Source organism: Mus musculus, chromosome Y (assembly GCF_000001635.26).
Source record: "Mus musculus strain C57BL/6J chromosome Y, GRCm38.p6 C57BL/6J".
Taxonomy (NCBI): Eukaryota; Metazoa; Chordata; class Mammalia; order Rodentia; family Muridae; genus Mus; species Mus musculus.
Window position 1 is genome coordinate 24,441,766 of NC_000087.7, and position 16,795 is coordinate 24,458,560.

The 16,795-nt window shown below is 35.9% G+C and overlaps 1 protein-coding gene across 1 annotated transcript; it reads left to right on the forward strand.

Moving 5' to 3' along the window:
* The first annotated feature begins 14,639 nt into the window (after positions 1-14,639).
* Positions 14,640-15,634, forward strand: Gm20809 (predicted gene, 20809). Its single transcript, NM_001160137.1, has one exon. It carries the CDS (start codon positions 14,817-14,819, stop codon positions 15,498-15,500), a length of 684 nt encoding a protein of 227 aa, NP_001153609.1. The 5' UTR covers positions 14,640-14,816; the 3' UTR covers positions 15,501-15,634.
* Positions 15,635-16,795: the final 1,161 nt, after the last annotated feature.

Here is a 16,795-nt window from a genome sequence, read left to right on the forward strand (position 1 = left end):
ACAGCATAGGAGGAAACAACAAGTTGATCTGTGGCATTGAGAGCCTGAATGGGCCCTTCTACATTTGGTTGGATTTAGAATCCAAGATTTAGTTCAGAACCAGCCAGCTCCCTCCTTGTCCCAGTGATCTACTTTTGCTGGGGCACAGTCACAAAGGTTCCACAACATTTCTAGACAGTTTTCCCAGTTTTAGACAACTGGGACTGTGGGAGATATAACCCCCCCCATCTTAATTAAACTAAGCCACGCAAATGCAAAATATTTTTGAAAACAGTTTAATTTCAATTTTGGAAAGAGAACAGAGAGCTCTATAATGATATGGACTGAATTAGTCTTTAGGTTCCATTGTGCACCCTAAATTAAATATAGTGTAAAAGATTCTGTTTTCTATGTAGCAAGTGAGGGCTGAAAACAACACACTAATGGAGATAAAATGCAAAAAACTGGGATATACAGTAACAATTCAAAATGACACTGTGAAAAACGATGTATTTATACATGTTAACTGTCCTATTGACCACAGTGTCATTCATCATTGTGTTAGGGGATCCAATCTAGTGATTAATCATCAGGGTTTGACAGTAAAATCTTTAGGCTCAATACACCAGACATTAGCTGGAAAATGATTTACAAGAATGTAATGAACTTTGGTGTCTTCTCTGTGAATCTGTTGTATGGATGCCCTGTCGTTGGTTGTTTTAGTTGTTAGTGTTGTTTTAAAATAGAAATATTGAATGCAAAAGCAAGTTGCAGGAGTCCAAAATGTCTTTGCATCCTCTCTTTCTCCTTCCCATAACTTTCTAATTTTCCCAATCCCCACATTCATTCAAAATACAGAATTTCAAAAAATAAAGAAACTCATTCATCATCTTTACTTTGTGCTTGCATGCTGGTTGCAATTATCTTGTAAGCATTAAAAATCAGGCTAACATACTGCCTATGTTCAATAGGGTTTTATTGATGTGAAGCCACATCATGACTCAAGAAACACTTATAGGGAAAATTTAATTGATGTTGTCTTACAGTTTCAGAGGGTCAGTATATTATTATCTTGATAGGAAGAATGGCAGCATCCAGGAAGAGTCGGTGCTGGGGAAGGAACTAATTCGTCTATATCTTAGTCTGAAGGCAACCAGGAGGAAGTTTGTGGCCATAGGTAGCAAGGAAGAGGATCGATTTTTGTCACTGAGCAGAGATTGTGCACTACATAAAAGCAAGCCTACACAATGATACACTTCCTCAAACAAGCCAACACCTTGTAATAGTGCCACATCCCATGGGCAAAAGATATTCTAATCAACACACTGCATCATAGGAAAATGGTAGAGAGACATAAAGAAAGATACTGCATGATTGCATTCCTCTAGTCACAAGTGCTACATACCTACACGTTAATATGCACACACACACACACACACACACACACACACACACACATAAACACACACACACACACACACATAAACACACACACACACACACACACATGCCTATCTGATATGCATAATAATAATGTGCAGTCTCGGGTCCTGTGCGATTGGATTGGACCAGGTGCTGTGTTCCACTCACCAGAGGTCTTAGGATCCCGTGGTGGATCCTGTGTGTGTCCTTGGGGGTGTCCAGAGACACCCCTGGCAAGGGACCACGGTGTTCCCTTGATGTACTTCTGTTGTCCAATTGCTCTGGCTAGGATTTCAAGTGCTATATTGAACAGATAGGAAGAAAGTGGACAGTCTTGTCTAGTCCCTGATTTTAGTCAGATTGGTTTTAGTTTCTCTCCATTTAGTTTGATGTTGACTACTGGTTTGCTATATATTGCTTTTATTATGTTTAAGTATGGGCCTTGAATTCCTGATCTTTCCTTGATTTTTATCATGAATGGGTGTTGGATTTGTTTAAATGATTTCTCAGCATATAACGAGATGATTATGTGGTTTTTGTTTTTGAGTTTCTTATGTAGTGGATTACGTTGATGTGTTTCCTTATATTAAACCATCCCTAAATCCCTAGGATGAAGCCTACTTGATCATTATTGATGATTTTTGTGATATGTTCTTGGATTCAGTTTGCATGGACTTTATTAAATATTTTTGCATCGATATTCATAAGGGAAATTGGTCTGAAGTCTTCTATTTTGTTGGGAATTTATGTGGTTTAGTTATCAAAGTAATTTTGGCTTCTATAGAATTAATTGAATAGAGTACCTTCAGTTTCTATTTTATGGAATAGTTTCGGGACAGTTGGAATTAGTTCTTTTTTGAAGGTCTGATAGAAATCTGCACTAAACCCATGTGGGCTCTCCTGGGCATTATTTGGTTGGGAGATTATTAGTGACTGCTTCTATTTCTTTAGGGGGTATGGGGCAGTTTAGATCTTTATTCTGATCTGGATTTAACTTTGGTATCTGATTTCTGTCTAGAAAATTGTCCATTTTGTTCAAGTTTTCCAGTTTTGTTTAGTATAGCCTTTTGTAGTAGTATCTGATGATGCCTAGGTTTTCCACAAGTTCTGGTCTTATGTCTCCCTTTTCATTTCTAATCTTGTTATTTAGGATACTATCCCTGTGCCCTGTAGTTCGTCTTGCTAAGAGTTTATCTATCTTGATACTATTTTCAAAGAACAGGCTCCTGGTTTGGTTGATACTTTGAATAGTTCTTTTTGTTCCCACTGGTTGATTCCAGCCCCGAGTTTGATTATTTTCTGCTATCTACTCCCCCTTGTAAATTTGCCTCCTTTTGTTCTAGAGCTTTTAGGTGTGCTGTCAAGCTCTTAGTGTGTGCTCTGTCTGGTTTTTTTTGTGGTGGCATTCAGAGCTGTTGGTTTTCTTTGTGGGACTACATTCATTGTGTCCCATAAGTTTGTGTATATTGTCCCTTCATTTTCATTAAACTCTAAAAAGTGTTTAAGTTCTTCTTTATTTCTTCCTTGACCAAGTTATCATTGAGTAGAGTGTTGTTCAGTTTTCACGTGAATGTTGGCTTTCTATTATTTATGTTGTTATTGAAGATCAGCCTTCGTCCATGGTGATGTGATAGGGTGTATGGGATACTTTCAATATTTTTTTGAGTCCTGTTTTGTGACTGATTATATGTTCTATTGTGGAGAAGATACCATGGTGTTTTGAGAAGAAGTTATATCCTTTTGTTTTAGGGTAAATGTTCTGTAGATATCTATTAAATCCATTTGTTTCATAACTTCTATTATCTTCAATGTATCTCTGTTTAGAGTCTATTTCCAGGATCTTTCTATTGATAAGAGTGGGTTATTGAAGTTTCCCACTATTATGGTGGGCAGTGCAATGAGTGATTTGAGCTTTACTAAAGTTTCTTTAATGAATGTGGATGCCTTTGCATTTGGAGCATAGATATTCAGAATAGAGGGTTCATCTTGGAAGATTTTACCTTTCATGAGCATTAATTGTCCCTCTTGTCTTTTTTGATATCTTTGGGTTGGAAATTGATTTTATTCTATATTAGAATGGCTACTCCATCTTATTTCTTCAGACCATTTGCTTGGAAAATTGTTTTCCAGCCTTTTACTATGAGGTAGAATCTGGTTTTTTACCTGAGGTGGGTTTCTTTTATGCAGCAAAATGTTGTGTATTGTTTATATAGCCAGTCTGTTTGTCTATTTGTTTTTATTGGTGAATTGATTCCACATTAAGGCAACTTCAGACCAACTTCTCTTATGTATATCAATGCAAAAATACTCAATAAAATTCTCCCCAAACTAAAAGGGCTATTAGGTTCTTTACTGAGAGTCAAAACTGCAATGAGAACTTCCAGTTTTCCAAATGTCTCTGACTAATTGCTCTTTGATAGTAACTAGGCTTTCTCCTACTCAGAGCACATTACAAGAGGTTGTATAACAATTAACCAAAGGTCATCAGAAGGGAACTAATGATTTATTATAGGTTCTAGGGTAAAAGATAAAATATTGATTGGGTTTACCTACACAAAACTTCACTAACATCTTAGTTATGGTTTGATACCTTCAGTGAACCTGTTGATCTGAGACAGTTGTTGAACTTTGTAGCATGTGGTCATGTATTCTGAAATATGTATAAGTGCTGAGGACAAAGAGACGAGGAACATCTAGAGAAAAGATTTTTTTTTTTGCCTTTCTCCACTTAGACTATTTTTTTTTTCCTTTTGCCCACTTAGAAGAATTTTTCCCTTTCCCCACTTAGGATCTTTCTGCTTTTCCCCTTATATAACTTTCATAGGAAATTTTTTATAACTTAGTAATAACTTCTATAATCACTTCTCTAAATTCCTTCTCTTCCAGTGACATCTGGTTAGTAGGCTCAAAATTAGAGCCCAGCAATTCCTGCTGAGCTAGAAAAAAGGCTGCATTGCTTAATCCTCCTCTTAGGCTACAGGTGTTAATCACCTAAGCCAGCCTACCCTCAGAAAGACCCAGTACTTTTTAGAAGTTATCATCAGCATTTCAGTACAATGAGAGAGCTAGAAAGCCCTGGGACACTTAGATTTTAAAGGCATTGCCAGGGTCCTACTCTGTGACTCCACTGCTATCCTGGCTCAGAGCAATCCTGGACCTCAAACTCTACTATAGAGAAGAAGTGATTTAAAAAAAAAAAACTACATGGTATTGATACAGAGACTGACAGATGAATCAGTGGACTAGAACTGAAGATCCAGAAAGAAAACCAAATATTTATGGACCCTAGATTTTTGACAAAGAACCAAAAAAAAAAAAAAAAAAAAAAACGATGGAAAAAAGAAAGGATTTTCAATAAATGGTGATGATCTAATTTGCAGTCTGTATGTTGAAAAATAAAAATAAATCCATACTTATCACCTTACACAAAGCTCAGTTTCAAATTGAACACGATTATCAACATAAAATATGATACACTGAATCTAATAGAAGATAAACTCATTGACACAGAGAGGGAAATGTCCTAAACACATATCCCATGGTTCATGCTCTAAGATCAACAATTCATAAATGTAAAATAATAAACTATTTTAGATCATCTCCCCATTAATGTAACAATCACTGTAGTCATCAAATGGTTTCCATGTAAGATTTGAGGCAATTACCATATTAACCATTTTTTTTTAATTTGGTTGGTTAATTGTTTGGGGGGTATTCAATTTGAAATGAACAGGAGATCATTTCCTGCCTGCGAACAACGTGGAGGGAGTCAGTTCAGGAAACAGATAGCTACTACAGATAATAAATAAATAAATACTCCAAATGAAGGCAATTTTTAAACCTTTCATAGAATGGCAAAAAAACACTTTAGTCATTTACAGACCAAAAGCTAGAACCTCTTTGTAGTGTGGGCATTGGGCTTAGCAGCCTAGTCTCAGTATACTAACATACTTGGAAATTATCATAAAAAAATACACTGAATAGTTTGTCTTTAGATCTTTAAAAACCTCAGAAATACTTATCAAAATAAAAGACTATAATAAATTCAACAGAATAAGTTTCATTTTCTTTCAACAAAAATTTAGGCTTTTTATAATAATAAATATTTGTTATGAGTAATTCTAGCTCATTTGGTCATAAATATATATGTTTTTAGGAAAATAATTCTAAAAACTTAAAATTTATGTTTTGTATTATTATGTATAACATTGGCAAATAAGATAAGACATGCTCATTCATGTTAAACTCATAAATCTACTCCTATTTATTGAATCTTTTAAAAATCAGAAACCTCCCTAGGCAAGATCTTAAACTAATGTTCCCACTTATGCCATGACATTTTTAGCAGATATTTAAATGTATTAACTGATCTACTAATGAGTAGAAATCTGAAAGACCAGAATCTCTGTTACCTTTCACATAATGATTCTATTCAATGTAAACTATGACTACAATTAGAAAAATACCCAAATCCTAAAGTCAAATCCTCACCACTTTTATCAGTCATAGAAAATATTTTAATAGCTATGGTACTGTAATCTGTAATCCCAGCACTTGGCAGTTGAATGAAGGAGGATCAAGGCCTTTGACTGTCCATAGCTACATAGCGAGTTTGAGGTCAGCATGAGTAATGTAGGACTGTCTCAAATAAAACTGTCCCCTACAAATCAAACAGAAATCTAATGTTAGTATAAAGATATAAAAAAGTAAATATTTCTGTCACTTCAGTAGGAAAATGTTGACCAGAAATACTAAAATAAATGTACAATTGCAATTTTTTTACTATATTTTTGAAGGGAAAACTATTGAAATCTGGATATCCATAGAGTTCCCTGTTTAGAACATTATCCTGACAGCATATAGCCCAGAACTGGTAAGAAGCAAGGCTTGGAGAATCACAGGAGTTGCCTTGCCCAGACTTTAGAGATGGCAGCAAATAACTGTAAGTATCACCTGTTTTTTTAGACTGAGGAAGTTCAATTGATGATGACATGTTCCAATATAATAATAGAAAAACAAACAAACAAACAAATAAAAAACTATTATTTCTGCTTTAGATCTTGGCAGGGCCATTCTAGCCCCATCGTTTGACAAAAGCACAACACAGCTCAGAAAATTGTTTTGATGACATCAACAATTGTCAGACTTAAAATCTATCGATGTGCTTCAAACATCTCTCATCTTCTGGGGTTATACATGGTGGTATTTATGAGACCTCTAAATGATCCCTAGGATTAGGAGCATAGTGTGTAGAGTTGGGAGTGGATATATAGACTGGAGAGATAAAATGGGAAGCATGGTGATCCTTGGATTGCCTGTGCCACATACCTTTGCAGTTGTGACAATAGATTCAGTGCAGATTGCCAATACCTTCTATGAGCACTACCCTAGCACACAGTACAGTGCTTTCTATTCTTTTTCCGGGCTTTTGCCTGTGAGAGGGAATGTAGCTTGGAAACTACTGGTTGGTGTGTGGAAGATAAAAATCATTGGATCGGTTCAAAGCTATGGGAGCTGCCAGTTAATAGGCTAAGCTTCAGACTACATCCTTCCAATGGATAACTAGGGTCCAGTCTAGATGAATTTCTGGATCCCCAGGATACATGAATAGCATGCAGTATTCTAGAGTAGTATCCAGCTTAATGATACTTCTGTTGCTCTTGTGTCTTTCCCTCTTCTGTATCCCCCAAGTTCATTCCGCTTTCTTGGCATGACTCACAAATGAGCATTGTGTATTAACCTGTGATATATGAGAGGAGTTGTCTGAATAGAGATGAAATATTGAGTCATGGCAAACAAAACTGTGGAAATGGAAACCATCCAGGGGCAAATGTTGTAAAATTAACATAGTCTGTGAAAGAAAAATGCTTTTGCTTTCAGAAGGAGAGTGAATGGAGTTTTTCACTAAGCTGGAAGGGGGCTAATAAAGACCTTTTTTAACTGGAGAATTTAATAAGAATTAACCAAAACCCAGGTGCAATTATTCTTACAGGAGTGAACTGGATAGATGGGTAGAGTTTGGCTAGTATAAGATACTTGATTTAATGACTTTTGAGGTCCTTTTTCAAAATCATGATCAATAAATTCTGCCCTCTGTGACATTTCTACTATATTTGTTTGAAAGATGAATGAACTAGGATACATAGATATAACTTTATATTATAGTTCTTGAACTTTCATGATGTGACAATTAAATCTGTATGATCAGGACATATTGTAGAGCTCTGCATTAGGCACACATAATCTATAGCTCCTGGGGACATACACGCAAATGAACAAACATGACTTTATAGTGTTTCTTGTTTTCAGAATGGAATACATTTTATAAATAATCTAAAAGCAATAGGTTCAGTTTCTATGTTCTTAGAGATAGAACCTTAAAGACCCTAAAAACTCTAAAAAATAAAAAAGAAAAAAGAAGAGAAAAGAAAATAAACTTGAAGCTTTAAATAAACAACAAAAACCCTAAAAACAAACAAACAAACAAACAATTAAAAAAAACATAATTTTTTTTGAAAAAATAAAACTAAAAGAACCTAAAACCCTAAACAAACAAACAAACAAACAAACAAACAAACAAAAATCTAGATCTCTACAAAGACCCAAAAAAACAAAAAAATCATTACCACAAACAAACAAACAAACAAGGAAAGAACAATAACCACACTAAGCCTTAAAAAAAAAAAATCTCGCCAAATACACTGAGAACAACCCTAAAATCATTTAAAAAAACGTAAAAAAAAAACCCTAAAACAATAAAGCAAAACCTAAAACCCTAAAAACGCTAAAATTATTAAACAAACACTAAATGACCGAAAAAAGCTATTTTTTTAATCTTAATAAACATTTTTAAAACCCTACAATTCTATAAATAAGAAAACACAAGAACTCTAAAAAGACCCTAAAAAAATTATAAAACCCTAAGAAAAAATCCAAAACTCTACAAGTCTAGATCCCTAATGAGACAATAAAAAAAAAAATTAAAAAAAAAAAAAGATAATGAAAAGATACAAAACCACCACCCCAACAACTACAAATTCTTCTGCCTTAAAAAATCGCCAAAAACACTGGAAAAGAAAATCATTTTACAAACCTTATTAAAAAAATGCTTAAAACAATTTTAAAAAATTCCTTAATTAAATTAAAAAACAAAACAAAACTAAAAAATAAAGAAAAACCCTAAAATTCTAAAACAATCTCAACAACAGTAAAAAGACCCAAAAGAACTGTAAAACCCTAAAAAAAGTTTTTTTAAAAAGTTCTAAAAACACATCAAAACTCTGAAACTCAAAAAAAAAAAAAACTTGAAAACCCGCTTAAAAAAGCAAAACAACAAAAACAAACAAATAAACAAACAAAAAACAACAACAACAAAACACCTACAATACCCTGAAACACTAACTAAAATCCTGAGACTATAAAAACAACCCTACCCCCCCCAAAAGGCTTACAAAACCCTGAAACATTAACTAAAATCCTAAGATACAAAAATAATCCTAAACCCATAAAAAAAAAAGCAAACACACACACAAGAAAACAAAAAACCTTTACAAAATTCTAAAACCCTATAAAACACTAAAAGTATAAAAAGAAACAAAAACAAAACAAAACAAAACAACAAGAAGATCAAAAACACACAAAAAACTACAATTATCCTAAAATTATTCATAAACCCTAAAAAGCCCTAAAACCCTGAAATACCTTAAATTTCTAGGAGAAATCAAGATCTAAAATAAATAAATACATACATAAATAAACACATAAATAAATACATAAATAAACAAACAAACCTCAACCCTACCAAAAACAAACAAACAAACAAACAAACAAACAAAAAACTTGTAAGGACAAAACAACCTCCCAAATTTAAAACCATTAAAACCCTAAAACTCTAAATAACCCAAAGGGCTTTACCCTCCTGCACCCCCCCAAAAAAAAAAACCCGAAAACTGTAAAATACTAAAAAGCCCGAAAAAAAAGCCTAAAACATTAGAAGTAAATAGAAAAAAAATCTAGAATCTTTAAACAAATACTGAAATAGTCCTAAAATCAAAAAAAAAAAAAAAGAAAAGAAAAGAAAAGAAAAAGAAAAGAAAAAGAAAAAGAAAATTCTGAAAACACACCTATCAGCTAGGCAGTCATTCAACTTACATATTTTAGCCTGCATCTGAGTGCTGGTATTAAAGGGGAATAAAACTATACTTGACTCCTTTTTGTTTGTATAATTGTTTTCTAAAAGATTTTTTTCTCTGTGGGTGAGTATATGTGTGTGTGTGTGTGTGTGTGTGTGTGTGTGTGTGTGTGTCTGTGTGTGTGTGTGTTGTCCAAAGAGGTCATCAGATCGTCTAGAACTAGAATTGCAGGTGGTTGTGAACAACCATGTGGGTGTTAGAAATTGAACCCTGGTCCTGTGCAAAAGCAATCAGTGGGCCTAAGCAGTGAGCTATCTCCTCAGTCCTTTCTGCTTGCTCTAATCTCTACTTCACTATTCATCTTGCCCAAATATGTCTTTAATTCTTACTTCTTCTGTCTTTTTTTCTGTGATGAATTCTTATTTGCTTTTCTCTTGCTTCTCCAATTACAGCACCAAGATTCTGCATTTCCTTTTGTTTTGGAAGATTCTCAAGGAATCCTAAATCCAGATTTTAGGGCAGTTATTTAAAATTCTTGCTGGTGATTCTGACAATGGTTTCCTCATTTTTTTAAAAATTAGGTATTTTTTCATTTACATTTCCAATACTATCTCAAAAGTCCCCACATACCCACCTCAACCACACCCCCACCACCACCACTACATCTTGTCCCTGGCATACCCCTGAATTAAGGCATATAAAGTTTGCAAGACTGATGGGGCTCTCTTTCCAATGATAACCAACTAGTCCATCTTCTGATACAATTGCAGCTAGAAACATGAGCTCTGATATGCTGCTAGAAAAATGAGCTCTGGGGGGTTTCTTTAGTTCATATTGTTGTTCCACTTATGGGATTGCAGACCCCTTTAGCTCCTTGGGTACCTTCTCTACCTCCTCCATTTCGGTCCCTGTGATTCATCCAATAGCTGACTGTGAGCATCCACTTCTGTGTTTGCTAGGCCATGGCAAAGCCTCACAAGAGACAGCTAAATCTGGGTCCTTCCAGCAAAATCTTGCCAGTGTATGCAATGGTGTCAGTGTTTGGAGGCTGCTTATGGATGGATTAGTGGATTGAAAACCACTAATTTGGACACAATGGGGCTACTGCTGCCAATGTAGACTGTTTATCCAGTGTTGCTGGTCAGAAATCTCCGTTCTTTGAAGGCAATGGGTTTTCCCAGAACAGGCTTCTTCTGAGTCCCCAAACTTCTGTCAACACCTGTTCACCTTGATGATGATCACTGATGTATCAAATGACCATACTTAGTAAATTAGAGTAATACAGTTTTCTTTTCCACCCTAGAAAGTGGGGATTCTAAAAATATGTGTACTAGCTAAAAGCAGTGATGGTGCTCTTCCTAGGGTTCCTTACATAGTGTCCTCCTTGGATGTTCCTCTCTGATCTATACTCACCATCTATGCAGCTTCCTCTCATGAACAGCACACATGATAACACTCAACACATCTGATCTTCAGTCAGCAGAAATATACTAATTATATTTCCCATATGGCCCAGTTGCTCATGATTCTGAGGCATAATCATACATGTTGTATTGCCAAACAAAATGACACTAATTGTCTAGTATATAATGAAGCATATTTTGTATGACTCTTTTCAGGAGTCTGTATATTCAATGATGAACACACCATCAGCAAATGAGTGAATTCTTGTGAGATGATGTCATCACAGAGGGAACCAATGGGCTAGAAAGAGAAAAGAGAGAGCCAAACTCCCTTTCATAATTAAACCTTTTCTATAACAGCATTATTAAATTATTTTTATATGTAAGTCATATCCCTCCTGACCCATTCAATTTCTTCCAAATATATTCACACCTGGGGATTAATCTTCAGAAAATTATTCTTGGGAAACACATGTGATTATTTCAACATCTATAGTAGTGTGGGGGCATTATTCTCCCTACGTCATGTACACTTAAGATCTTTAGATACCTCCTTCCCTGTGATAGCCTTGCAGCTCACTGAGTGACATGTGCATTTGATGATAAATGATACACAAACATTGAAGCACCTTACCATATCCTGTCACCCATATCATGTACAACATAGCAAGAACCACACCTGAGTTGAAAAATACAAATATATTTTATAGTGTCTTGAAGCTAAAATCCCCAAATTAATCAAAATATTATTTGGACTCTGTTACTTTATACCAGTGTTTTTTAAGTGTACAAGTCGCAGGCCTTTTCTGTGACCCTTTGCACAGGTTTATAGTGTCCTTTTACCATCTTCATCCTCCCCACTATCCTCCATTGGTATCAAATCTCCCCCTGCTGCTGCGCTTACTCTTCCAAAATACCTCCTATTTTTTAATGCCTCTTATTAAATTTATATTTTCACAATTGTCATTTTGAGTTTTACTTGTCTAACCTAATATATAGTATTTTAACGTTCCATCCATTTTTTGAAAACAAAGCCCTGCACTAATACACGTAGATGAGAAATATATTTCTCTCTCTCTCTCTCTCTCTCTCTCTCTCTCTCTCTCTCTCTCTCTCTCTCTCTCTCTCTCTCTCTTTCCCTCTGTCTCTCCTTTTTAAGGCATTCATCCAGTAGTTGACATCTAAAATCACTCCATTGCATGTATGTTTCATACAGTGAGGCAATCAATATTGATGATATGGATATGTAGTGGTCCTTCTTAGATTTTTTTTTTTGAACTTAAATCAACCTGGGAAGATAGAATCTCAGATAAAGATCCTCCATCACATTGGCCTGTGGCCACAATTTAAGGAATGATTTTTTTTTTATGACTGTTGTTGAAGGATCTAGCTCTCTATGGATAGTGTCATATTCTATGAAGATGATGTACAGGGTGTGGTGGGGACCGTGGAATGTACTGAAAACGATTTTTTTTGAAGAACTGAAGATCTATGTGCCATGAACAATTAAAGTGTCCTCTAATTTGTAAGTAAATTTTATACATACCTGTGTCCAGTATTCTGTCTACACATATTTCAAAACTAAAATTACCTCATCTATTTCATCCTGTTTTACTGCATTTAATCTCTGAAATTCCTTGTAATCAGAAGTGCTGGTAAATTTTAAAAACCTTTAAAATATGACTGGGAGATATCAGGTTTGTTTTAATTTTATCACAACTTTGTAAGCATGCCCAAGATCTATGTTTTCCTCTTACTTTCCAAAGAATCCATAATTCATGATTGCCATTGGTTTCAATATATGTCATTTAACCCTGTCAAATTCCAGGTTTTTTTGCATAAAAATAGTTCTCCTCTAACTGTGGGTTTTCATAAAGTGAAAATTGGTGTGCTATCCAGTGTGCTGCCTCAAAGAGTCTGGCAATATTTATGATAAGAAGCACAGCTTAAAGATAACCAAGGGAAAGGTTGGAACATGAAAAATAACCACCATGGATGTTGTCAAGTCAGAAACCGAAGACTTTCTCAGAACGAAAATAAAAACAAAAATGAAACAAAACAAAACACAAACCAAACAAATAAATAAAAATCCAACAACCAAACAATAAAAACAATGCAAGGGTGAAATTCTTTGGCAGAATATTACTCAGATCATCAGGCCTTTCAGTTGGGATTTCATTTATTATTTCTAGGAGGCCATATGAAAAGGTAAATTCGAGATGCTGAACGTTTCTGAGTGTAACTAGGGAAGGAACCAGCCTGAGAGGGGTTCTATGATGTAAGCTGAACTAGGGTGATGTCACAGAGCACTGGCTGGAGGTTGCGCATCTATTCCACTTGGAGGCACTAGAATCCATTGAAGGTGAGTTCACTATCTTCACAGTGGTGTGTCAAAGCCAGGTCATTTTTTCCCACAGGCTTTTGGTGCCTGGTCTGTATCAGGAGACAGAATCTTGACAACTAGTATATTTTTCTATGGGTAAGTATATTTATGTAGTAATTAGGACCCTCATAGCTACAGAAAGCTAAAAATTTTCTCTCCTACAGAGAGTTACTGTACAATTTACTTTCTCCATGTTTATTAGCTAGGGAGATGAATGGTCTAGGTTAGTTTATCTCCTGAATTTATTATCCTTGCTAACAATATCTAGATCACAATTCCATTAAAATGCCAAATCTCCTCTTTGTCCAAGTGCATGTTAGAAGATATTAGTTCTAAATGGCTGATATTGCCTCAAATTGTTGAGTTGTTCTTGAGTTCACTGATGCAATGGCTTCATCAAATAATTTTGAAGCTGGGTCAGGAGAAACAATAAAGAAGGACAGTGGTGTGCTGTGTCCCTGGGAAGATATTTGTGAATGCAGGCACTTAGCTCAGTCCTTACACGTACAAGAGAGTCATGGTGACCCTTCTGGCCCTTTTATTTTATTTTTCTCTTCTTCTTGATCATTGGGTGTAATAGTCATAGCACAACCTAAATTGACATAGAATTTCAAGGAGATGATCCTCATCAGAGACAAATTAACTCAGGGCTGAAGAAATAAATATTGATCTGAGTATATTCTTCTGAGCTCTAGAGAATTACTTGTTAATTACACTATTTTTATGTCCTTGTTTTTTTGTTTCTTTGTTTCTTTGTTTGTTTGTTTGTTTGCCTGCTTGGTTAATTTTATTTGAGTTTCTGTATGTTTAGATTTGGCTGTCAGGAAACTCACTGTGTAGACCAGACTAGTCTTTCTCTCACTAAGGTCTGCCTCACTCTGCCTCTTGAGTACTATGATTAAAGTTATGGGTCACCACCACTTCCTATTAACTTCTCCATTTGATTGTTTGTTTTGTTATTTTTTGTTTGAATTTCTCTTTTGTTTGTTTTTCGTTTGATTTTCTTCTGTTTTCTTTTACTTGTTGTTGTTGTTGTTGTTGTTGTTGAGACAGGGTTCCTCTCTATAGCACTGGCTTCCCTGGAACTCACTTTGTAGACCAGGCTGGTCTCTAATTTAGAAATCTGCCTGTCCTTGCCTTCTGAGTTCTGGGATTAAATGCGTGTACCACCATGGCTGACTTATTAACTTCTTATTTTTATAAAATTAATTTTAGGAGCTCAAATCTGTTTAGCATAGTCTTCTTCACATGCTCAGAAGTTCTCGTAGAGAAGAGTCTTGGTCCAGCATTCACTCCCAACCCATAACCATTGCCCATCAGGAATTCATATATATGACAGAGGCAACAGCATTGTGTCTGGCGTAAATGGGCAAGATCTTCAGTCCCAGGCAATGGGCAAGTATGATATTTGAAGAGAATGGAAGCCACTTAGACAGTGTGATCTAGCACAACAGGTCTACAGCCAGGTAGAAGACAATACCTCTGAAGAGTCTGAGCATGACATCACTCAAGAAGAAGAGTAGGAGGAAGCCTTCTTCCCAGGCCCTGGGGAATATTGTTGGCTGCAGAATTTCTCACGGGTGGAAGGAAGGTAATGAGCCTGTCACCCATTGGAAGGCCATCATTCTAGGTCAACTGCCAACAAACCCTTCTCTTTATTTGGTGAAGTATGACGGAATTGACAGTGTCTACGGACAGGAGCTCCACAGCGATGAGAGGATTTTAAATCTTAAGGTCTTGCCTCACAAAGTAGTTTTTCTTCAGGTGAGGGATGTCCACCTCGCCAGCGCCCTGGTTTGCAGAGAGGTACAACACAAATTTGAGGGGAAAGATGGCTCTGAGGACAACTGGAGTGGGATGGTGCTAGCCCAGGTGCCATTCTTACAGGACTATTTTTACATTTCCTACAAGAAGGATCCGGTCCTCTACGTCTATCAGCTCCTGGATGACTACAAGGAAGGTAACCTCCACATCATTCCAGAGACCCCTCTGGCTGAGGCGAGATCAGGTGATGACAATGACTTCTTAATAGGTTCCTGGGTGCAGTACACCAGAGATGATGGATCCAAAAAGTTCGGAAAGGTTGTTTACAAAGTTCTAGCCAATTCTACTGTGTACTTTATCAAATTTCTCGGTGACCTACATATCTATGTCTATACTCTGGTGTCAAATATCACTTAAATTAAAAAAAATCACAAAGTACAGAAAAGTAAACTTATAGGATTGAAAAAAATGTTTATTTTCCTGTGTTGGGTACCTATGGGTCTTTGACAACCTCAGTATCTTTGTCAATAAAATTTGTTTTGTTCTAAAAATTAATACGTGTGACATGACATGCTTTTAGTGAACACATTGTTGGAAGAGATGGACTATGGTGGAAAGAACATCAAAGCAAGATGAAAGTTGCATCGCAGGCTGTGAACAGTGCATACATCTAATATTGCACAGGCTAAAATGGACAGGACTTAGATTCTGTGGTCTGCATAGTGAGCAAGGAATTGGAGATATGACTTATTGGAGCAGGGATGGCAGCAAAAGATGGATTTTTAGGAAGAAGGGGAGAAAGACAGGACATAGATAGAATCTCTGGAATGAAGTCTGAGGGAGAAACAACAAGTTGGGGGAAAGAGTGATAGATAAAAGGAATGTGCCCTTGTTACACAAAGTGCAACCCAGAAAACTGATCCAAAGAGACTCAGAAATCAGACAAAATCAGGTTTCATTTGAATAATGAAACCAAATGAAACTTGTCTCTCATTTTAAGATTTATTATCTTTATTTATATGGGTGGGTAGTAGCTTGAGAGTATAGGTGACCACAGAGACATGAGTTGTCAGATCCCATGGAGCTGGCATTAAAGCTGATTGTTAACCATTGGATATGAATTCAAGAAAACAAATCCAGTTTTTTTGCGGTACAAAAGTACTCTTGACAACATGGTCATCTCTCTATTCCCATTAAGATATCTTTTTAAGAAATCCAATATTAACATGCAGAAAAGAGACCAGGTAGAAGTTAAGAAAGATTAAATTGATGGTAACCTTTAAAAACAATAAAGGACACACAAAGGAGTAAAGGACACTGAGGAACAAAAATATTCTAAGATGAAGTTCTCAAAATGTGAAGCAGGAGACCCAGGAAGAATAGAAATTTTCTGCAAGTAGTTAAAATTGGACATATCCACATTAGGTTCTTTGGTTTCTTAACAAATAGCCAGCCGATCGGGTCAAATAGTAATTTAAAAGAGAAAATGAGTATACGGTGAGATAATATATGGTGGGGCATGGATCCTGACTGCTTTCCCTGAGCACTCTTTGCCTGGGATGAATCCTGTGATCTTTTGGATGTCTCTGTGGAGTGCCCCAGATGACCATCAAAATGTTCCCCATGGCCTGTTCCCCTGGCTCTCCTCCAAACATCTGACTCCCAACATACCTATGTACCATTTCAGCCTGTCTATTCCCTGGAAATTCCAG